General features: G+C 38.5%; 3 protein-coding genes across 6 annotated transcripts in view; 2 read left to right on the top strand and 1 right to left on the bottom strand.

Moving 5' to 3' along the window:
• TOM1L1 (target of myb1 like 1 membrane trafficking protein) overlaps window positions 1-4604 on the top strand; it is a 75230-nt gene extending 70626 nt beyond the window's left edge. For both annotated transcript variants that reach the window (XM_025859404.2, XM_073883699.1), the window contains 2 exons: window positions 3794-3858; window positions 4406-4604. In XM_025859404.2, the coding sequence (XP_025715189.1) occupies window positions 3794-3857 (64 nt within the window). In that variant the 3' untranslated portion in view covers window position 3858; window positions 4406-4604. The remainder of the gene's footprint in view (window positions 1-3793; window positions 3859-4405) is intronic.
• A 156-nt stretch (window positions 4605-4760) lies between these two features.
• COX11 (cytochrome c oxidase copper chaperone COX11) lies at window positions 4761-14295 on the bottom strand. Its single transcript, XM_025859405.2, has 4 exons — window positions 13875-14295; window positions 10475-10630; window positions 6724-6849; window positions 4761-6105 (listed from the first exon to the last, which is right to left on the bottom strand). Exons 1-4 carry the CDS (start codon window positions 14235-14237, stop codon window positions 5923-5925), a joined length of 828 nt encoding a protein of 275 aa, XP_025715190.1. The 5' UTR covers window positions 14238-14295; the 3' UTR covers window positions 4761-5922.
• A 43-nt stretch (window positions 14296-14338) lies between these two features.
• The window catches only part of STXBP4 (syntaxin binding protein 4), a 226608-nt gene continuing 217771 nt past the window's right edge, over window positions 14339-23175 (top strand). For all 3 annotated transcript variants that reach the window (XM_073883697.1, XM_073883698.1, XM_025859411.2), the window contains exon 1: window positions 14339-14400. The gene's annotated coding sequence lies outside the window, so the exon portion shown is untranslated. The remainder of the gene's footprint in view (window positions 14401-23175) is intronic.

The raw sequence follows: 23175 nt of genomic DNA, 5'->3' as shown, positions 1-23175 counted from the left end.
CCCTCCCCGATGTCCATCACCCAGCCACCCCATCCCTCCCACCCCCCCACCACTCCAGCAACCCTCAGTTTGTTTCCTGAGATTAAGAATTCCTCATATCAGTGAGGTCATATGATACATGTCTTTCTCTGATTGACTTATTTCACTCTGGAGGCTGTTGCTCTTAATGGTCTTATTGTGCTCGGCCTTATGACTAAAAAATAAAAATGCTGGGGGCTGCACATTAAGAAATAACCAGAACCATCATGTACATTAACGGGTTCCACGCAGATGCCTTCGGAGAAAGTCAGGTTCTCTCCAGCTTGAGAAGGGCACTATATTCACTGATTGGTGACATAAGTAATACCACATTGATGGATTATTTTAACTGTTCTTTACCTACTAATCACAAAAAAAACACTTGTTTTTAGTCTTCACTCTATATGTCAACTTAAAATGGATTAATAAAGCATTAGTATAAACATGTCTTCTTAACTTGAAGTCCTTTGAGTATTTTATGATTTCATATTGGTCAAGTGTATATATTTATGCAACAGTAGGCTAATTAGAGCTTTAATATACTTTGACGATTACCCCCAGAATTGTTAAAAAGTTAAGATTAAAGCAATTTTATAGAAACCATTGTTGAGAAACTGGCAGCCTTTAGGCAGTATCTTGCTCACAGCTGTGTTTTGTTTGACCTATGTGGAATTTGAACCGTGCATTTAAAAATAAATTGCCAAAAATTAAAAACTAGGGTATTGTAAAAAAAATATCTGGACTTCTGAATTCCTTTGATACTGTGGCAATGCCAGGCCTGCATTTTTATATGCTAGCACTACGTTAGGACTTAGTAGTAGCTGCCTCATTAAGACAAGGTATGCTCTGCAGTTCACCAGGCCCCAACTGGCCCTCTTTGTCCATTTATTTGATCGGCCTGGCATGTGTTAAGCATTTGAGGGTTTTTTTTTTTTTTATGTTATGTTAATCACCATACATTACATCATTAGTTTTTGATGTAGTGTTCCATGATTCATTGTTTGTGTATAACACCCAGTGCTCTATGCAGAACGTGCTCTCTTTAATACCCATCACCGGGCTAACCCATCCCCCCACCCCCCTCCCCTCTAGAACCCTCAGTTTGTTTTTCAGAGTCCATCGTCTCATGGTTCGTCTCCCCCTTTGACTCCCCCCCTTCATTCTTCCCCTCCTGCTATCTTTTTTTTTTTTTTTTTTTAACATATAAGCATTTGAGGTTTTGACCCCTGATTTTAAACCACTAATGTAGTGATCCAGTTCGGAATAATTTATGAATTTTAACAGACTTACAGGAGTTCATTAAATACTTTTTCCTAATGTAGGATTGCAAAATTTCCCTAGGTCATTCTGCTTGATAAAGTATCACTGAATATATTAGTGGCTTAAGGAATTAGAAATCAATAGCATCCAAAGAGGAAGTAGGAGTTTATTATATTCCAATTAATTAGGAAATTGTAAGTAGATATGACAGTGCAACAAATAATAGATGTGAGAGAGAGAGAAGCTGGAGAGGTGGAGCTTTGGAATTCTCTACCATTGTGGTTCTTACTTTCTGAGGGGGGTAGGGTGTTCTCATTCCTTTGAAATTCACCTTAGGAACTTCTCCCTAAGGAAAACCACAAAGTCTTGTAGAAAAAGTTCTGGAATTTTCACATCACTGAATGTCCATGAACCCTAGGTTAAGAATTTCTGTTCTAGTAGGATGAGTACAATATTTATGAAGTTGTATACATATACGTATACACGATTCATTTGGCAAATCCTTGAACATTATATGCCAAGGACAATGACTGGTGCCTAATTTATAATGTTGAACAAGAGACAGGACGTCCTCCCCATCCTGATGGAGGTTATATCTAGTGTGGAAGAAGAAATCATGGGGAACCTGGGTGGCTCAGTCTGTTAAGTGTCCAACTTTTTTTTTTTTTTAAAGATTTTCTTATTTATTCATTCAAGACAGAGAGAGAGAACATGAGCAGGGGGAGAAGCAGAGGGAGGGGGAGAAGCAGGCTCCCCGCTGAGCAGGGAGCTGATGCGGGGCTCGATCCCAGGACTCTGGGATCATGACCTGAGCCAAAGGCAGACACTTAACCATCTGAGCCACCCAGGTGCCCCAGTGTCCAACTCTTGATCTCAGTTCAGATCTTGATCTCAGGGTAGGGTCATTAGTTCAAAGCCCAGTGTTGGGCTCCATGCTGGGCATGGAGCCTACTCAAAAAAAAAAAAAGAAAAGAAAAAAGAAAAAGAAACCAAACATGCATTTAGTTTGTGTTAATGGTATGAAAGAACATGGTGACTTGAAAGTTTAGAACAGGAAGAACTAATTTAAATGAGGGCTAGAGAAAGCTTAAGGAAGTGACATTAAGGTTGAGACCTGCAATTATTAGTCGGGTGACAAGTTTGGGAATCAGTATTGTAGGCCCAGGGAACAATGGGTACAAAGACTCTTAAGTAGAGAGAGTTTGGACATATTCAAGGAAATGGAACAGCCAAAGCCAAGAGCAAAGAGAGCAATAGGGAGCCTACTACCAGCAGATGTGGAAATAGCAATTTGGAAACCAGAAGAAGGGAGTGCACAACTGGGATGAACTAGCAGACATGACAACTGAAAACTAGTTAATGAATTAAGTAGAAGGAAATCCTTGGTGTAAAAGCTATTTTGCTAGATTAATGGGGACAGAAGCCAGATTTTAGTGTGTTAACAGGAGAGAAGTAGGGATGATCGGTATAGAAGACACTACAAACTTCCATATGAAGGGATGGTGGAAAGTGGCTTGGTAGCTAGAGGTTACTGAGATGATCACTCCAAGTAGATATGAGATTGGGTACTGCCTTGTGTTAGAAAATGGAAGATGCTGGATCATCTGTGAATGCTGACAGGTAGGATATAATAGGGAGGCCAGAGGTTCAAAAAGGGGGAGGACTAAGTGAGTAACATGCTTGAGAAGGCAGGTGTAGGTAGGATCACAGAAGCAGATGGTGGTATAGATGCAAAGAGACTTGAAGATTCGGTGATAGGGAGATGAGAAAGTTTCCATACCAAGGCATTTAATTTACCTATTAGGTTTCTGACCAAGGGTGTAAGAGGAGCGGAACAGGAGATTTAAGAAGTCAAAGAAGTTGAAATAACTTTGTGGAAACACATTAAAATTTCTGGACCATCTTGGGGCCTTGTGACATTGGTGAACATAGCTTCATCATGCTATGATTTTTTTTATAAGATTTTTTTTCCCCCGGCCATGCTTTGCTCTACTGTATCAATGTTGTATTTGTAGCTTTAGATGTTTTCTTAGCTACAGGCCTATGTAAGACATATATGAAGAACTGCATGATGCCATAAAAAATTACTATTAATGAGGTACAGAGATGACAATTGTAAGGTGAAGGGGGCTCAGGAATTTCGACTGTAATAACGTAGGTTAAAAAGGTAGAATGTTAGTACTTTTAAATGTTTAGAAATCTGGAAAAACTGAACAATTTTTGTGTTTTTTTTGTAAAGTGGAAAGGAAACTGTCCATATTTGAGCCACGTTTTTCATTAAGTCACAAGTAAAATGAATTGGTTATATGAGATACATATTTATAAGATGCATGGGAATTACATTAGGCTCTAAAAAAGCTATAATGTAAGCTTCAAGGGCAGAAATCTGATTTTATTCACCGATACAGCCTGAATACCTAAAATGGCACCAGATTTTTGTTAAGGTGTTGGTAGTTAAAAGCCAAAATAGTACTTTGATTTATAGTAACCTTTTTGCCATGATGGTTTGTTTCAGAGCTGTTTATGAAGAAATTGATGTTCATCACCAGAAAGGAGCTCCAAGTCATAGTGATTGTTGAGGTAGACTTCACCTTATACAACTTACATTCCCCATTCTATAGAATTTCAGTGTAATTGTCACTTTGTTTTTACTATTTACATTTTATAATGGCACTTTGAGTGAAATCTTAATACAGAGTTTCTCCTAATCATCAAATTGTAATTTTTGTGAGCTTGTTAGCTAAAAATAATGAACCTTTGGAATGTAGAAGTTGGTTTATGGTATAGAAATATTAATGCTAACAAAAATAATGATCAGTAGAACTTCTTAGCACTGAAATAGACATTTATCTTTTACATATATTTAATACCTATTAACTGGTAAAACCCACTCATTGCTCATCCCAATAGGCCTGGATTCTTCCTATTTGCTGTATTGGTCATCCTATTTTATTTACTAATGAATGCATGGCCACCAGTAACCCATTAACCTTATTTATTCCCCTCATATCGGCCCCCATGGCAGTAGTACATTCCCACCTTTCTGCATTAGATTGTGACTCTCTTGTTATCTAGGAATGGGGGAAGAAAAGGAAAGAATGAAGGGTGGCTATTCTTTTTATTCTAGGTGAAAGTGGATGACCAGCTCACTAACTACATTAGAGGTGCCAACTCTCTAGAAGGTAGACCCTATGCAGCTTTGAGGCCCAGAAGACAAGACCTACCAGCACATCAGAAGCTTGGTGGAACATTCCTCCTCTGCAGTAATGAAGTTTCACAGAAGAGTAACAGTTCCAGAGGAACATTTATGCTTCCAGACCACAGTTTAAACTTTATCTCAAAAGAACTTGGGTTAACATATATTCACTTAAAACTTCAGCAGAAGAAAAATCCATTGTACTGAGGCCAAGTAGTTTAATGATAGCATCTTAGGTTTCACAGGGCTTCCTACCTTTAGAAAAGAAATCCTCACACAGCTGTGATAAGAGTAGATGAAGATTTTTATTACAAAATAATTATGAAGACTATTGAGTGCCTTCATTTAACTAAGTTGAATGTAAAAGTCAATTTGTACTTTTTTTATAAATAATACTTGTTTAGAATTAGAATTATAACTTGTAAAAGCCTTCATGATTTATATTTCAGGTACCCTGAAGAGGTCACTGGACTCTTTATTATAAAGTTGCCTTGAAATATTCTTTATAATACTAGATGATCTTTTTTCTCCCCTTTTTACTATTTGGAGTATTAATATTCCTATTGGAACAAATATTTCTATTTGGAACAAACACTACTGGAAAACATTCAGAATAAATTGTGCATTCATTTATGTCATAAATTACAATGACAAATTACTATTAAAACAATTTAATACATTTTTTTTTTTTTTTACAGAGTTTGTTCATAGAACTTCTGATGTGAGTCTTCACAATTCCACACTTAAACATTTTAACATTCAGGGACTTGAACTATCATAGGAAATGCTATAATCCTAGTAAACATTTGTGCATTTTATTTCATTTTCATGATGCCAAAATTTCAGAATATAAAATAGCCCTAGAGCCTAAAGGAAAAATAGTCAAATCTTAAGTCAGAATGTAATCTCTGGGCAAGCTGTTAGGGCTCAGTGATTCTTCTTCCATTTTGAGCTTTTAAAGTAGTGACTATCCACAGTAAAAGAAAGTAGTAACCAACTATTTTAGAAATAATAAAAATGGGCAGAAGTTATGACCTGGACCCTAAAACAAATAACCCTGGGAATAATAAAAATACTCACTGCTACAAGTATGAAGGGCTAGTAATCTGTAAGGGGAGCAAATAGAATTAAATTGAACCATCAAGTCCATGCCTACATATTTAAGAAACAGTTTCTTTTATTATTATTTATCAGTATTACTTTTAATATTACTTTATATTACTCTATGGTTTTGAACAGTCATATATTCTAAATAGGCATGTGGATTCCTTATGACAAACCATTCAATTTTAAGTAGGGTAAATTAGTTGGGGAAAAAAAAAACCAGCATTAAATAATATTTAAAATAGCTTCACATTACTGTAGAATATTTCTCCCCTGAGAAGACTAGATACAAATACATGATTTTTCAAAAATCACAAATCTGAAGCAAGACTTAGGTGCTGACTTCAATTATAGCCTGGAACCGGCAACTGCTGCCCCTCCTTTGCTTCAAAAAAAGTATAGGAAAGAGTGATGAGATCAACATTCACCATTCTTGGATCTTCAGCAAATTCAGGATCAATGTAGAAAAACACTGGCATATCTACTTCCTCTTGTGGATTAAGCCTTTGTTCCTCAAAACAGAAGCACTAGAAGTTATAAAAAGGTATTTGTTTAGTTTCTATTAGAAAAGAAATATTAATAATGGTCCATTTCTTAGCTTTATTAAGTGTACAATTAAATATTATAAAAAATTTATAATCTAAGTTCTGTGACAGAATGACAACATATTTGATTTTTGCTTTGAGACTCAATGGGCTCCCCGTACTCAGCAGGGAGTCTGCTTCTCCCTCTGCCCCTCCCCTTGTGAGCGTGCACACATGCTCTCTCTCATAAAATCTTAAAAAATTAAAAAAAAAAATATTGAGACTCAACAAATTTGGTGGGGGGGGAAGACACAGATGGAGAGTGGGGGAGAGAATCTGAAGCAGACTCCCAGCTGAGCACAGAGCCCACTGCGAGGTTCGATCCCATGACCCTGAGATCATGACCTGAACCAAAATCAAGACTCCAACGTTTAACCAACTGAGCCACCCAGGCACCCCGTTCCTCTTCTTCTAATTTTAAAAAGAGATACCCATTTGGTTCATCTGTTCTAAGCAATGGAAGAAAAGTTTAATGTTTAGAAGAAATGAATTTTCAGAAACTGGCTTCTACTAAACATTGCAGTAAGTTTAGTACTAAAGTTTGCATATATTAAGCTGTACCTGTATTTTATTGAAATACTGTCCAGCTTCAAATGGTACAACATTGTAGGTAGAAATTCCAATTACTGGTTTGTCTGTAGGATTCTTAGCTTTATAAAACGCCAGTGCAGTCTCTCCTGGCACTACCTGTTTTAAGGAAATATACATTATCAATACTTCAAATCTCACAGCTCCTCCTTTCCCTAATAAATTAGTCATATTATTTTATCTAATCAGACCACAATACTTTAAACTAATATTGAGGGTCAGCAAAATAAATTGTGAATACTACCCATGAATATCTGGTTTTCAAATTTTACTTGCATGTGTCAGTGGAACCAGTGCTCTATTCATAATTAATTGTGGATTGTCCTTTTGTATATCTGAAGTCTTCAAGCAATAATCTGTAAATTAAATTATTTAAAATGTTCAAGGAGAGCCAAGCCTATCACAGCCCAAGTCTGACTCCTTAACACTTTACCTAAATATCCTATGACTGACAAAGATTCTTTTTAAGAGGTTACCAACTAGAGTAAATTAAACTTATAACCAGAATAAAACTGACTGAATAGAACTTTTACTTGACCAAAAAGCACGAATACTCTTGAGAGAACACATTTTTTTAAAACTTGCAAGGCTTTAAAAAAAATAGATTTCTAAAGGATTCCGTTATTTGTACCAATTCAGCCATTATTATCTTATACACTACTATGTGATTAGAATGTTAAAAATCATAACCTATAAAACCCTCAATCACTGAAGAGATTCAGTAATGTTTACTAACCTGGGGCGGGGAACACCAATATTTATAAGGGTTTTCCAACAAGGGTCACAGTGAAGCTTTTCTGGCTATTCCTCAGCTCATGAAATAATTTCAATTAAATCCTCTAGGACTCCAGTTAAGACTTTAGGAAACTTAAGGTATGGCTTTTCTGAAATAGAACACGACTATTTAATATGATTACTTCAAAGCTTCTCAATTTTTTTTTTTTGAGACAGGGATATTTTTAATCTAAATCCGTAAACTATTTTTCATTCTAACCAATGATTTTCAACTTTCCCCCTTTATTTATACCTGAGGGAAAGTCAACTACATAGCATCAGAGAGTGAATTCTTAATATGACTCTAATAAGAACAGATGACATTTTCCATTGTTCCAAACTGACTTTTACTAGAGTATCATATAACTTGAAGTATACTGTTACATTAGGTATAGGGCACTGTCAAAAGTAGTCTGAGACAGCAAATATCATCCTCAATGGGGAAAAGCTGAGAGCCTTTCCCTTAAGATCAGGAACGTGACAAGGATGCCCACTCTCGCCACTATTGTTCAACACAGTACTGGAAGTCCTAGCAACAGCAATCAGACAACAAAAATAAATTAAAGGTATTCAAATTGGCAAAGAAGAAGTCTAACTCTCTTTTTGCAGATGACATGATACTTTATGTGGAAAATCTAAAAGACTCCACCCCCAAATTACTAGAACTCATACAGCAATTCAGTAATCTGGCAGGATACAAAATCAATGCACAGAAATCAATTGCTTTCTTATACACTAACAATGCAACTGTAGAAAGAGAAATTAGAGAAACGATTTCATTTACAATAGCACCAAAAACCATAAGATACCTCGGAGTAAACCTAACCAAAGAGGTAAAGGATCTATACTCTAGAAACTATAGAACACTCATGGAAGAAACTGAAGACACAAAAAGATGGAAAAACATTCCATGCTCATGGATCGGAAGAACAAACTTTTTTTTTTTTTTTTTTAAGATTTTATTTATTTGACAGAGAGAGACACAGCGAGAGAGGGAACACAAGCAGGGGGAGTGGGAGAGGGAGAAGCAGGCTTCCCGCGGAGCGGGGAGCCCGATGCGGGACTCGATCCCAGGACCCTGGGATCATGACCTGAGCCGAAGGCAGACGCTTAACGACTGAGCCACCCAGGCGCCCCAAGAACAAACATTGTTAAAATGTCTATGCTACCCAGAGCAATCTATGCCTTCAATGCCATCCTGATCAAAATTCCAATGACATTTTTCAAAGTGCTGGAACAAACAATCCTAAAATGTGTATGGAATCAGAAAAGACCCTGAATCGCCAAGGAAAGTTGAAAAGAAAACGCTGGGGACATCTTGTTGCCTGATTTCAAGCTATACTACAAAGCAGTGATCACCAAGACAGTATGGTACTGGCACAAAAACAGACATATAGACGCATGGAACAGAATAGAGAGCCCAGATATGGACCCTCAACTCTATGGTCAAATAATCTTCGTCAAAGCAGGAAAAAATATGCAATGGAGAAAAGAGTCTCTTCAATAAATGGTGCTGGGAAAATTGGACAGCCACATGCAGAAGAATGAAACTTGACCATTCTCTAACACCATACACAAAGATAAACTCAAAATGGATGAAAGACCTCAACATGAGACAGGAATCGATCAAAATCCTAGAGGAGAACATAGGCAGTAACCTCTTTGACATCAGCCACAGCAACTGCTTTCAAGATACATCTCCAAAGGCTAGTGAAACAAAAGCAAAAATGAACTTTGGGGACTTCATCAAGATAAAAAGCTTCTGCACAGCAAAGGAAACAGTCAACAAAACAGAGGCAACCCACAGAATGGGAGAAGGTATTTGCAGTGACACTACAGATAAAGGGCTGGTATCCAAGATCTATAATGAACTTCTCAAACTCAACACCCAAAAAGCAAATAATCAAATCAAAAAATGGGCAAAAGACATGAACAGACACTTCTCCAAAGAAGACATACAAATGGCTGACACATTAAAAAGTGTTCATCATCATTAGCCATCAGGGAAATTCAAATCAAAACCACATTGAGATACCACCTTACACCAGTTAGAATGGCAAAAATTGACAAGGCAAGAAACAACAAATGTTGGAGAGGTTGTGGAGAAAGGGGAACCCTCTTACACTGTTGGTGGGAATGCAAGTTGGTACAGCCACTTTGGAAAACAGCGTGGAGGTGCCTCAAAAAATTAAAAATAGAGCTACCCTATGACCCAGCAATTGCATTCCTGGGTATTTACCCCAAAGACACAGATGTAGTGCAAAGAAGGGCCATATGCACCCCAATGTTCATAGCAGCAATGTCCACAACAGCCGAACTGTGGAAAGAGCCGAGATGCCGTTCAACAGATGAATGGATAAAGAAGATGTGGTCCATATCTACAATGGAATATTACTCAGCCATCAGAAAGGATGAATACCCAACTTTTATATCAACATGGATGGGACTGGAGGAGATTATACTAAGTGAAATAAGTCAAGCAGAGAAAGTCAACTATATGGTTTCACTTATTTGTGGAACATAAGGAAGAGCATGGAGGACATTAGGAGAAGGAAGGGAAAAATGAAGGGGGGGAAATCGGAGGGAAAGACGAACCATGAGAGACTGTGGACTCAGAAACAAACAGGGTTTTAGAGGGTAGGAGGGTGGGGGGATGGGTTAGCCTAGTCATGGGTATTAAGGAGGGCACGTACTACATGGAGCACTCACTGGGTGATATATGCAAACAATGAATCGTGGATCACTACATCAAAAACTAATGATGTATTTTATGGTGACTAACATAATAAAATAAAATTTTTAAAAAAGTCTGAAAATAAAAATTACATTAATGGAGTCTTAGTATTTTGAGATTAAGTTCACATGAGTGTTTCCTAAATTGTTTAACAGTTTAAGTGATGAAAGAAAGTAATTTTTACAATGAAAAAATAATCTTTTAACAGTCACTTACATATATTTCTGTTTGCTGCGGTCTAAAATTCCACTGGAGACTTGCATGCACATCTGCATTAAAGGTGACTTTAATAATTCGATCCTTAACAGGCAACATGTTTTCAATCTGGTCTGATGCATGACCTGCTACTGCTGATCCTCCAAGACCAGTAGTCTAGGCATTAAAGATATTAAGAATATTAAGGATAGTATGTCAAACAGTACTTTCAGGTGACAATTTATTGGATAAAAAAATTTTAAAAACAATCTAGTAGAAGCCCAGTTTATATACTGTCACTCATCACTTATGAATGTGTCGGTGGCCTGACCACCTTTGGGGTGTCAAGGGCCTATATTTATTAGAATCACTTATATTTTTTCAGTAATCACTGGGTTATTGGACATAGTAAAAAATGAGTCATTTGAGAGAAAGCAGACTCCTCACTGATAATATACAGCTCAGAATTTTAGCTTAACTTTCCATTAAACATATTTCTACTTATTGCCAGCGTTTCATATATACTATTAGTCATTAATAGAAGTAAAAATTACCCACAACCCTATCATTTCAATGAAACTAAGTAATTCCATTATCCACAGTCCTGTCTGATCCTTTTCCATACCGTAACTTTTATAGCATAGATTAGTTGGTAGTTTCACTTCTGTACTCTGCTTTTCTCAAGCATCATAAGTATTTTTCCATGTTGGTAAGTGTTTTTTTTAATTTTTTTCTGTACTTTGTATAGTATAGCTTTTATAAATATCATTGGTTAATCAGAAAAACTGATCCCTTTGGCAACTGAATCAATCACAAGACATCAGAGTAATCTGTGTCTGACATTTCTTGCCTATCTTCATTGCCACTAATTATCTCCTTATCATCAGAGATGTTTAAAAAAAAATCCTTACTTCCAGGGTCATCATTCTTCTGATGCTTGAGGTTGCCAGAATTCTGGTCTCCGGGTAATTAATCTGTTACTATACTAGGAAAAAAATACCAAATTTGAGGCTAGGGGAAGACTCCCAGCAAAATGTAGTATTACTATCTTCCACGTATTACACAAGTCAACTAACTGCACTCAACTGCCATGCAACATTACTGAATTACATTATAAACCTAAAAGCTGCTAGGGGAAGACTTTATCTTTGTTTAATAAGTATATTTTCTGCCGAAAAGAGCTATAATGCTTAAGTTTTAATACATAACTCTTGAGGAATTTGAGTCACTTGAATCAAGATTCCTTAATGTATTCTGACAGGCAGTCTTTGAATATTAGGTTCTTCAAATTTGCAAATTTGATAGAGAACTTAAGAATAGAAAAGGGCAATGAGAATATGTCCTGGGCTCTATTCTAGTTCTGCCACTAACTAGCTCCAAAAACTGAATAAATCTTACTTTTAGGGGGCTACAGTTTCCATACTCAAAAAATGTGAGGTCACTGTATTAAGCTGTTTATATAATTCTTATTTTTGGTTCTAAAGTTCTGTGATTCCAAAAGTGAAAGAGAGGCTCCTTTGGAAATGTCACTATGTAACACACAACTTGATTTAAGTTTAGGATTACAAATTACAATTTTTATTGTCCTGCCCTGCATTTGCACACACATGCACAAAATACTGTCATTCACCTCAGTGTGAAACAGGGTTTCTCAACTTTGCCACTAATGGCATTTCGGGCTGGATAATTCTTTGGGTTTTTCTGGATTTTTTTTTTTTTTTTTTTTTGGTGGGGAGAGGGGTAATGTCTGTCCTGTGCAGGGGCATCCCTAGCCTGAAGAATAAAACTGACCCCTTCCTCCTCATGGTTCGTGGAGATTTATACTTGTTATTTTGGATTCAGTTTTGTTTATGATTTAACCAACTGCTAGTCTGGGGATTCGTGCTAGGTCCAGACTGCCCTCTGATGAAAACTAATTCACATTCTATATTCATCTTCCCAAATCAAGCTACTGCATACCCCATAAACGCTAGTATTAGGAGACTGACAAGTCCTTTTGACTTCTGCTGTTTTAGTCATTATGGAAATTAATGGCAAGTTAATCTCCAAAAGGAGAGGAGAAGCCAGGCATTAGCAATACTGTCAGTTAACCAGTGATTCCCAAACTTTGCTACACACTGGGATCACCTGACGAATCTTTAAAAAATTACAAATGCCCGACTCCCACTCCGAGTTATTTAATTGGTTAGGGATGTGACCTGGGTGTCAGGATTTTGAAAAGCTCTCCAGATGTTTCCCCCCACAACAAAGTTGGGAGAACCACTCTCAAACACTTAGTGAATGAAGTGAATATAGGTCTCACTTATGTTTCTTAAACAAATTCCTGGCCCTCTCCCAGACCTAATCAGAATCTCTGGGGTGAGGGAGCCCTAACATGTTTATTAAAGCAGCTCAACTAGTAAACCTAATGCCCAGCCAAAGCAGCAAACTACTACTTAAGAATTACGGAGAATATATGTGAAATACGTAAAGTCTGCCATTGTTTATGGTTCTCAAATACTAGTCTGCATCAAAATCAGCTCGGGGACTTATTAAACACAGATTGCTGGGCCCCTCCCCCAGAGTTTCTGATTCAGTAGCTCTGGAGCTTGACCCAACAACATGCATTCAAGTTCCCGGGTGATGTGCCAGTGGTTCTCCGTGGGACCACACTTGAAGAACTGCATTAGGGTTTCTGATCTAAAAGGGGTCCTGGGTAAGCAGATTATACTTATGTATTAACAGTGGAGGGAAGCCCCAAACGCCTAACTCATGCCTCTTTGTATGGATTAAAAGTACTCCCAGTTTGGGGAGCCTGGGTGGCTCGGTTGGTTGGGCGACTGCCTTCAGCTCAGGTCGTGATCCTGGAGTCACGGGATCGAGTCCCACACTGGGCTCCCTGCTCAGCGGGGAATCTTCTTCTCCCCCTGACCCTCCCCCCTTCCCCCTCTCGTGCTCTCTCTCTCTCTCAAATAAAATCTTAAAAAAAAAAATACTCCCAGTTTAAGCCCAACTTACAAGCATACTCCCATTTCCAGGGTTAACCTTCGCACATAAACCATACATGGTTCAGAGAAGGAATGTACTAATATACTTTATATTTCAGAAGCGAACACCTGTGTGAGCTGCCAAAGGGTAAGGCAGATTGCTGGAGAGCAAAGTATAGGTTGCGGACGTTTTCGGTGGTGTAGCTCAGAAATACGGAATTCCACTCTGAAGTGTGGTTGGTATAAGCACGACTGCTGTAGGGGCTTGGGTTCTTAGCTTTACCACTAACAACTTCTGGTAAGCTTGGGCAAGTACTTTTTAAAGCCTGTTTCCTCTCTGGTAGCCAACCTCAGACCCTTCAACACGACACGGAGGAGCGATCGCTATCCAGGGACCTGTACTGCACCTCCGCCCCTCCTGATGACACCGCCCAGGAGGCAGCACCGGCCCCTACCTGGCAATAGAGCCGATAAAGGGGCACGGCGGCGTAGGACGCCCCCAGCATGCCCACGGCGGCCGCGGCCACGTACGTGAGGACCGTCTTGTTCCGACGCCGCCAGTCTTCCTCCTGCGCGCGCGTGAAAGGGTTCGTGCTCTTCGGCCGCCTTGACGGCTGCAGGGCCAGCTCCCGGCCAGGGTTCGAGCACCTCCATGTCCCAAGCCGCCTCTGCCCCCTCTCAGCACTTCCTGTCCCACTCCTTCCCGGCCTGAGACACGGCTCTACCCTCTCGGCAATCCTGGTCGGGGACCCAGGGTGGTTCCAGCGCCAGCGACAGAAAACTACACGCCTCCAAACCGGAGGCCAGAGCCCACCCATGCCGCCGGGAGAGGGCTCCGGCCGCCGGGGACAAGCGGACAGGTCTCGCGATGCTAGCCAGTCTCGCGACAACTGGGAGGAGCTTGCAGCTGCTCCGGCTACAGGGCTCCTCAGGTGGAGGCGCTTGCAGTCGGGCTACGGAGGCCGGGTTGCCAGATTACGGGTAAGTTCGCGTTTTGGTTCATGACTGTTCCACTTTGCTTCCCTCCAGTGCCTATTCAAAGTTACTTTTAGGGAAACGCCGTGCGCTCCGCGGGATGCAAGCACATCATCATTTGAGCTTGTGTCCCTGGTCTTCCTAAACCCACTCCGCCACCCTTTGTCTCGACCTAGCGGCCTTCAGCGGCCGGCCGCTGCTTACTGCCTGGGACTTAAGCGGAGGGATCACCTCTTCCAGGAAGCCTGCCTGTGTTCACCACAGCGCACAACAATACTCACGCGTCTGCATTTTCTCAGCCGCTGGGCATCGGCTTCCACTTCTCTGATGCCCCTTAACCATCTGTCCAGTTAAAATGACCAGGTCTGGAGCAGAGAGACGTTGTCAAACGAGTTTGTCCAGAGGAGAGTGACCAAGACATGAAGATGCTTTAAGAAAGAATTGAAAGAAATGGGGATGTTCGTCTTGGAAAAGAACCCTGTGGGGGATGTAATACCTTTCTGCGCTTGACCCACAGGACAAAGTAGGACCTGAGGGGATCAGACGGCACAGCCTATTTTGCTGTAGTGGAAGGAAACAAACTTCTAGAAAGTATAAAGGAGTGGAGAAAAGCCCCCATTCTGAGGTTTGGCAGCTCTGGGATCATGCCCGCATCCCACTATCGCCTTGTGTCCTTAGGCCAGTTATTTCACCACTGTAAGAAGCAGTGGCCTTATTTGTAAAATGGAAATTGTAGTAGTAAATGAGAATATGCTTATAAAGTGATTTCCACTTTGCCTGAGATAGAGTAAAAATTTAGTAAACATTAGGTTCTATTTCTAATGACTGGTGCAGGTATAATTATCCCCCCCCCCCCTATAATTCTAATGACTGGTGCAGGAGACTGAAAGCCTGAGACATACATAAATAACATTTATTTAATAAAAAAACATTTGGGGCACCTGGGTGGCTCAGTCCGTTAAACAACTGCCTTTGGCTCAGGTCATGATCTCAGAGTCCTGGGATCGAGCCCCATGTCAGGCTCTCTGCTCAGTGGGGAGCCTGCTTCTCTTTCTCCCTCTGCCTGCAGCTGCCCCTGCTTGTGCTTTCTCTCTCTCGCTGTCAAATAAATAAATAAATAAATAAATAAATAAAACTTTAAAAAAAAAAACATTTAATTTATTTAATGCACTTTTGCATGGGCCAGACCTTGTTCAACCTACTGGGGCTACAGCACAGAGAAAGGCAAACACGATCACTTCTCTTCTGAAGTGTACTTTTTACTGGGGGACTCTGGAGATAATCAAGTAACAGATATATAAATGAGAGAATTTCAGATAACAATCAGTACAATGAGACAATAGAATAGGACAGTGTGATTGAGAATAATAATGAGAAGGGGTAGTGAAGTCTTTCTCTGAAGATATGCCATTTGAGCCTAGTCCTGAATGATGATAGGAACCTACTTGCACAGTGACAATTCCAAGCCATGCAGAGGCTCAGAGGCAAGTAAGAGCTAGATAGCATTGAAGAACAAAAATGAGGCTGCTGTGTTCCCAGCGTAGTAAACAGGGAGGAAAGTAGTAGGAAATAAGGTCAAAACAAGTATATTAGGGGCCAGATAATACAGAGCCTTTTAAGCCATGTCCAAGGGTTTGGATTTTATTCTAAAAGTAATAGGAAGCTACTACAGAGTTTAGGTAGAAGCATTCAAGTGATATGATCTGATTCACATTTTTTAAAAGACCTTGGTTATGTTGTGGAGAACACATTAAAGGGAGGGAGGCAAAAATGGAAGTAGAGCAGTTAGGAGGCAGTTGAGGTGAGTAATCGTGGTCACCTTGAGTGAGTATGAGTAATTGATTAACTTGTGGTCAGCGCCAGAAAATTGCGAAGCCGGTAAGATCCAAGTATCTTCTGACTCTTTCCTACTCTGGCACAAAAACCAAGATGCTTTGATTCTACAGATTTATTTGTATTGTTTAATGTTTGAAAATTTTTTTCATCTGTATCTACCTTAGTTCTTATACCAGATTGTCAGCTTTTTCAGGACAAGATCTGTCATATATTGAGTTTAACAGCATAGACTCAGACCTCATGCAAATGTAAGTGTCGCTGAAACCAACAATACATTCCCTTAACCATTTTTTTCCTCCAGATACCCCTTCCATGTAGCAACAGATAGCGGTGTAAATGTGTGTGTCAGTAATAGTGTCTTTGTCTTGGCATCTGTTATTTTGTTTTGTAATTGCAAATGAAACTATTCCTTTCCAAGGTATAGTAATCTTGATAGCAGTAAAATGGTGTTAGCTATAATTTTCTTGAGTCTGAGTATACTTGTAATATTGCGTAAATCATTATGGTAACTAATGCTCAGTAATGAGTTCTGTGAATGGAATAGGAGCACCTCAGGGCAAGGTTAGTACAACCCTTTTCTGCAGGTAGAGATGTTGATTACAAACATAAAATATTAGGGGCTGGACTCACATTTCAGACTTGGCATCTTTAATTTATAATATCATGCTTTAGCAGTAAGTAATTAAACCTTGTGAACACTTCCTAGTTAGCTATGACCATGTCCAGTTTTACATAATAGGTAAAATTGGTTGTTGTTGTGTTTTTTTTAAAGATTTTATTTATTTATTTGACAGAGAGAGTCACAGCGAGAGAGGGAACACAAGCAGGGGGAGTGGGAGAGGGAGAAGCAGGCTTCCCGCGGGGCAGGGAGCCTGATGTGGGGCTCGATCCCAGGACCCTGGGATCATGACCTGAGCCGAAGGCAGACGCTTAACGACTGAGCCACCCAGGCGCCCTGATAGTCACATATTTTCTTATCTGATTATTGGTTCTCAGGCTTTCTGAAAACTTAAAGATTATAAAGATGTATCATTTTAAAAATTTGATTTATGATTTGTAATTACATTTTTTAGTATTTTTAATGCATAATATAAATTAAGGAAATTGCTACTTAAATCTTAATGTGTTAGTCACTGAGCTGCATTTCTTAGCTATTTGCCTAATAAAACTAGATCCATTTGGCAATGTGAAACATCTAGCAATTATTCCAACAGTACTAACAACTGTTTATTTGGCTGCTATATATTTTAATAATCTCCTTATACCTAAAAGAGGAAGAATAATGCATCTCAATAAATAGTAAGAGCAAGTGAATTATAGTTTGAGAATAAGCGGGGTAATCACAGATTTCAGTGATTGCAGTGACATCATGAAGTTGTCTCAGTAAGTCTTGATATCCTAGTTTCTTATTTCCTGGCAGCTTCCTTTAAGCCACATGTTTAAGGAGTTACTTTATTTAAAAGATCTTGAAAAAGTTTATATATATATTTTTATATTCACAGACCAGGTGAAATGAAAGCAGAAATCATTCATCCATACAAGGCATTTTTTAAAAGTAGTATTTATTAAGATCAGGGCCAGCTTTGTGGATAGGTGACCTGCGCAGTCACGTAAGAGCCTCCTTTTAAAAGGGCCCTTTGCTCCAAATAGATGGAATGACATTTTAACATAATTCAGGCTAAAGCCATGTCAGCCTTCCTGGGATAAGCAGAGTTGAAGGCAGAGGCAGAAAACTAGGGAAAATGGAAAAGCAGAAAGCCCAGTCTCAGGAAGTGAAAGGTAAGAGATAAGGCAAAAGGCAAACACAGGTCTCCTGAGAATAGTCAGGATATATGAAATAACATCAAGCAAAATCCAAGCTCCTCACCATGGCCCCTAAGACCCTAGGTCAACTAGACCCTGCCTGCTTCTTGAACTTCGTCTACTATTTCTCTCTCCCCGCATTCACCATGTTCCAGCCACACTTCTTTGTGTCTGTAAACACCCCAAATCTATTTTGCTGCCTCAAGACGTTTTCTCTGCCTGGAATACTTTGTCCCTCAGTTTTTCTCCTGGCTGACCTGTCATTTGGATCTCAGCTGGAACACCACTACCCAATCTAAATCAGCCCTCCTCTGTCCAGTGACATTTGTGTATCTGAAATCCAGTTTGTTTTGTTTCCTTTTTTATTGTTTTTTCTCTCAACATTAGAACGTAAATGCTCTAAGAGCAGGGACCTTGGCTTGTTCACCATATTATCACAAGCACTCAGCATAGTGTACATGATTGTACTGAGTAAATGTTTGGGGGACTAGTGCACAAATGAAAGCAAACAGAAGGCTGTCTGGTAGTGTAAGGAAATTTCTGAGAGCAGTGAGCTCTTGCTCTGATGAAGATCCCCCGTTTGAGAGGATTAGGACTCCTCCTTTCAACGAGTTTTCCGGTGTTTCTCACAGGGTTGGTCTGTGTGTTACAGGAGTTGCTATATGTCCACCCCCAGGGCAGATGATGAGTAGCATTCCTGAACTGCTTAGATTCTTTTTTTTTTTTTTTTTTGCTTAGATTCTTGAAAGAAAAAAAGTTCATTAGCAGTAGGAATATTGTCCTTGGGTACCAAATAAAGGAGACAGTAAAATAACCCTTTGATCTTTTATATCTTGATTTTCTAAAACTTTCATGTTATTTTTAAAAGATCAGTTAAGTCTAGGGGCGCCTGGGTGGCTCAGTTGTTAAGCGGCTACCTTCAGCTCAGGTCATGATCCCAGGGTCCTGGGATCGAGCCCCGCATCGGGCTCCCTGCTCAGCGGGAAGCCTGCTTCTCCCTCTCCCACTTCCCCTGCTTGTGTTCCCTCTCTCTCTGTCTCTTTCTCTCTGTCAAATAAAATAAATAATAAAATCTTAAAAAAAAAAAATCAACTCTAGCCCAGGGAAGGGAGCCATTCCTGATTATATAAACCTAAGATTATTTAAATATACTAATGCTATCTCGAAGAATCTCTTTTGTGATAAGGTATAGGACCTGTTGCCACAGTTACTAAACACTTTGTTTTATCTCTTCAAGTATAATCCTGAATCTATAGGTCTAACTTTACAAAAGAAATATTTAATTGTTTTAATATTTTAATAGTAGTGCCAGTTGATCTATAAATAGTAAGCATTTCCAACTTGTCTGTCACAGAATACAAACAGATTCTTTATTAGGTAACCAGCACCATCATTCCCTCCTCCTCTCTTGAAATTACCTAAATGTAAAATTTTACCATCCAACTGCTTTTTCTCCTCCCCTCCAATTCCTTCCAAATGACCTGACTCACGGTTACCCTATCCCATTCATGGACCAGACCGGTCTTAAAGGTGCATGCACATTTTAAAAAGAAAGCCCTCCCCTCAAAAAGCATTGAGGGGCTTGTAATTTAGTAAGCCTGGAATAGAATTTTTTGATTCATAAAACCAAAGAAGAACCTTTAAAGATCACTTTATGAATGATCTTGTCATTCTTGTCCTGCATATGCAGAAACTGGGGAGCAGAGTCGTTCAGTGACTGCTCCAAGTCCCTTGGCTAGCGGACAGCAAAAATGGAACTCATACCCGGATACCTTAACTTCTAGACCAGGGCTCTTCCCAGTGCAATGCCCTTGTAAATATAAAACCAGTGGCAAAGAGAATTCCAAAGTGTTTCTTTTTGAACAGGCTAGAGATGGTTAATAAGAGAGGGAATTAACATTAAACACTGTTTATACTGTGAGGTTCTTTGCTATAAGTCTTATTTCTTTCTAAACTATAGCAGGGAGAAAGTGTCTTTTATTTATTACTGCTTACCAATTTGCTTACAAAGGAATAGTTATGAGAAATTATTTAAAGGGTATAGCTAGTTTTCTCTGGTAAATACCAAATCTATGTTATTTTCTCTTTCACCTTGCAAAATTTGCTGACACTTTGGCAAATGGAAATAAAAGAAGAAAATGACATAAAGGGGATATGACATTAAAGGAAACATAACCAGAAGGGGCCAGTTTTCTTTCTCTTTTTTTCTTTTTTTCTTTCTTTCTTTCTTTCTTTCGAGGGGGGGAGAGAGAGAGAGAGAGACGGGGGTGGGCGCGGGCAGAGGGAGAGAGAGAATCTTAAGCAGGCTCACTGCCCAGCTCGGTGATGATGATGATGGTGATGAAGATGAAGGGACTGTTTGGGCTTAGTAGTAAGCCCACGCATCTCTCCTTCTTTGTTGCCGCACCTTGTCTTTCTTCCGTTTACTTCTGGTTCATTTTCACTTTAGAAAAACAACTAAATGGCATTAGAGTTCCTTAACTACGCAGCTTGTTAAAAACTTTGAAGTAAATAATAGATGTTTTAAAGGCATTAAATAAACAACAAAAAGATTAAAATACCTAGGAATTAAATGAGAAATGTGTGAGACCCATATGAAGACAGCTTGAAACACTACAGAAGGTCACAAAAGAAGACTTGAACAAATGGAAAGATATACTAGTTCTTGGGTAGCAAGACTCAACCGTATAAAGATAGACCAATACTTTGTCAATTAACTTGTAAATTTAACGTGATTCCCCAACAATTGGCATTATTTTATTTTGCAAATAAGATAAAATTTTAAAGTTAATGGGTAAAAATAAACAACCAAAAATAGCCAAGAAAACTTGGTTAACAAAAGAAGTAATGAGAGAGGGTTGGATTTACCAGATGTAAAACATATATTGTAAAACCATTATTAAGATAGACTAACCAATGGGCCAGAATAAAAAGCACAGAAGTAGGCCCAAATGTTTATGAGATTTGATATATGATAAAGGTCTAATCTCAAATCAGTGGGAAAAGATGGATTGTTTAATAATGTTGAGGCAACTTAGTGATGTTCTTGGGAGAAAATAAGAGTTGGATCTATACCTTATACTGTATACTAGGATGGATTCCAAATGGATCAAAGATTTTTAAATGAGACTATAAAAATACTAGAAGAAAATATGAGAGAGTTCTTTATAACTTTGGAGTGTATAAGGACTTACATTTGACTTAAGGACTTATGAAAAATTGATAAATTTAGCCACAGGCCTTTGTCTAACAACAATAACAACAAAATCCATAACTAAGAATAAAGGAGGAAAGTATATTTGCAATTCTTAGTGCAAGAAGAGGAGATAGTCTCCCTGGGAGTAAGAACTCCTAGAAACTGGACAGAAAAAAGCTAACCATGTAGAGAAAAATTGGCAAAAGATGTAAAAATAAAGTTCACATAAAAGGAGATACTAAAGCGTTCTTAAAATATAAAAACAAATGTTCAGCCTCATCAGGCTTAAGATCTTAAGATACTGCTCTTATCAATAAGATTGTCAAAAATCCAATAGTTATGTAATACACCCTATTGGTGAGAATTTGGAGTACCAGTCACTATTACTGGAGGGATGGTAAATTAGGACAGTTGATAATTGAGGGCAGTTTGGCAGTTTCTATCAAAGTATCAAGTGTGTATAAATGATAACCTATTTTTGTAGATTTGTCATACAGATAAATTTGTGCACATGTGATGTGATCTATAGGGTTTCATCACAGCATGTTTATAATAGCAAAAAGTGTGAAACAATTTAAGTATCTATCAATAAAGGAATAAATAAATATGGTCCATCCATAAAATGGAATGCCATGCAGCTATGAAAAATAAAAAAGAAATAGGGGGGTGCCTGGGTGGCTCAGTCATTTAAGCATCCAACTCTTGATTTCAGCTCAGTTCATGATCTCAAGGTTGTGAGATCAAGCCCTGCATCGGGCTTCACAGTGGGCATGGAGCCTGCTTAAGATTCTCCCTCTCCCTCTTTATTTATTTATTTTTTATTTATTTTTGTTTTTGTAAAGATTTTTTTTATTTATCTATTTGACAGAGAGAGACACAGCAAGAGAGGGAACACAAGCAGGGGGAGTTCTCCCTCTCCCTCCTTAAAAAAAAAAAAAAAAAGATTTAGGATGCTATGTAAAAATATGGAAATAGTTCCAGGTTCTATATTAATTTAAAAAAAAAAACAGCAGATTTCACAGCCATGCTTATAGTATTCAGGACTACTGTGTACACCAGAGGACCTGTTTATATCATGTATGTGACTCATACCCTCAGGGATTGTACAGTGCACAGCGTGAACAGCTAGATGCTTTGTGCTGGTTGTAACCTACTTTCCTAGTCGAAACAAAAGCAAAGGAGTCAATATTTATTCATATTTGTTTATGCATAAAGGAACTAAAAGTATTCACAAGAAACAAAAACAGTGGGTACTTAAGTATGTGGAAATGGTGTGGAGATAGATAGGATGCATATATACATCCATTACATGTACCTCATGGGAATGTATTAGCTATTTTTAAAAAACTAAAAAGACATACTAATTCATTATCAATATTATGAATATTCATTCAATATTGTCATTTCATCAAGTTAATATTTATCATCTTTTCTGCCAGATGTTTTTATCCCTTTCCTTTTTATTTTCTTAATTTTGGTCTAGTAAAAAGAACTAGTTTTAGAAAGTATTGAATGCCATCTCTTTGGGAATATAAATTATTAAGTCTGTTTTTCAAACATATGCATCACAGGCAGATTTTTTATCTAATGAGATTTCTAATGATATAGAATTAAAACTTTTAATCAAAGTAAAGCTCTAATTTAAGTTTTCTGGAATAGATTTATTGTATAAAACAAGAACTTTTTTCCCCCTCAGTGTTCCACTTTCTCTGTTTTGGCTGACCTCACATTTTCCTCCTTATGAGTCACCAAACTAGAAAAACAATATGTTTTCCTTGAATGGGCAGATTTTTTGTAAAAGAATAGAATGTTTCCCTTCTGTGTCATTCATTAATGTGAAGTTTAGTATGTGTGTAACATTACAGAACCCCTTTTGGTTGAGGGGCTTGCTAGCTTCTGTAAAGGAAGGAATAGGGAATAAATAAAAGAGAGGGAAGGGAAAAGCA

This window comes from Callorhinus ursinus, unplaced genomic scaffold (genome assembly GCF_003265705.2).
Source record: "Callorhinus ursinus isolate GAN/ISIS: 27379988/994484 unplaced genomic scaffold, GSC_fseal_2.0 scaffold52, whole genome shotgun sequence".
NCBI lineage: Eukaryota > Metazoa > Chordata > Mammalia > Carnivora > Otariidae > Callorhinus > Callorhinus ursinus.
Note: the sequence above shows the minus strand (reverse complement) of the source record. Positions and strands in the feature narration are given on the sequence as shown.

Bases quoted from the DNA above. Each gene is read 5' to 3' on its own strand.
- COX11 (XM_025859405.2), bottom strand. From the start codon at position 14,237: ATGGGTGGGCTCTGGCCTCCGGTTTGGAGGCGTGTAGTTTTCTGTCGC. The intron at 10,631-13,874 runs GTAGGGGCCGGT...TTTAATGCCTAG, and splicing joins TTTATCGGCTCTATTGCCAG to ACTACTGGTCTTGGAGGATC. The intron at 6,850-10,474 runs GTAAGTGACTGT...TCCTTAAAACAG, and splicing joins CGCAGCAAACAGAAATATAT to GTAGTGCCAGGAGAGACTGC.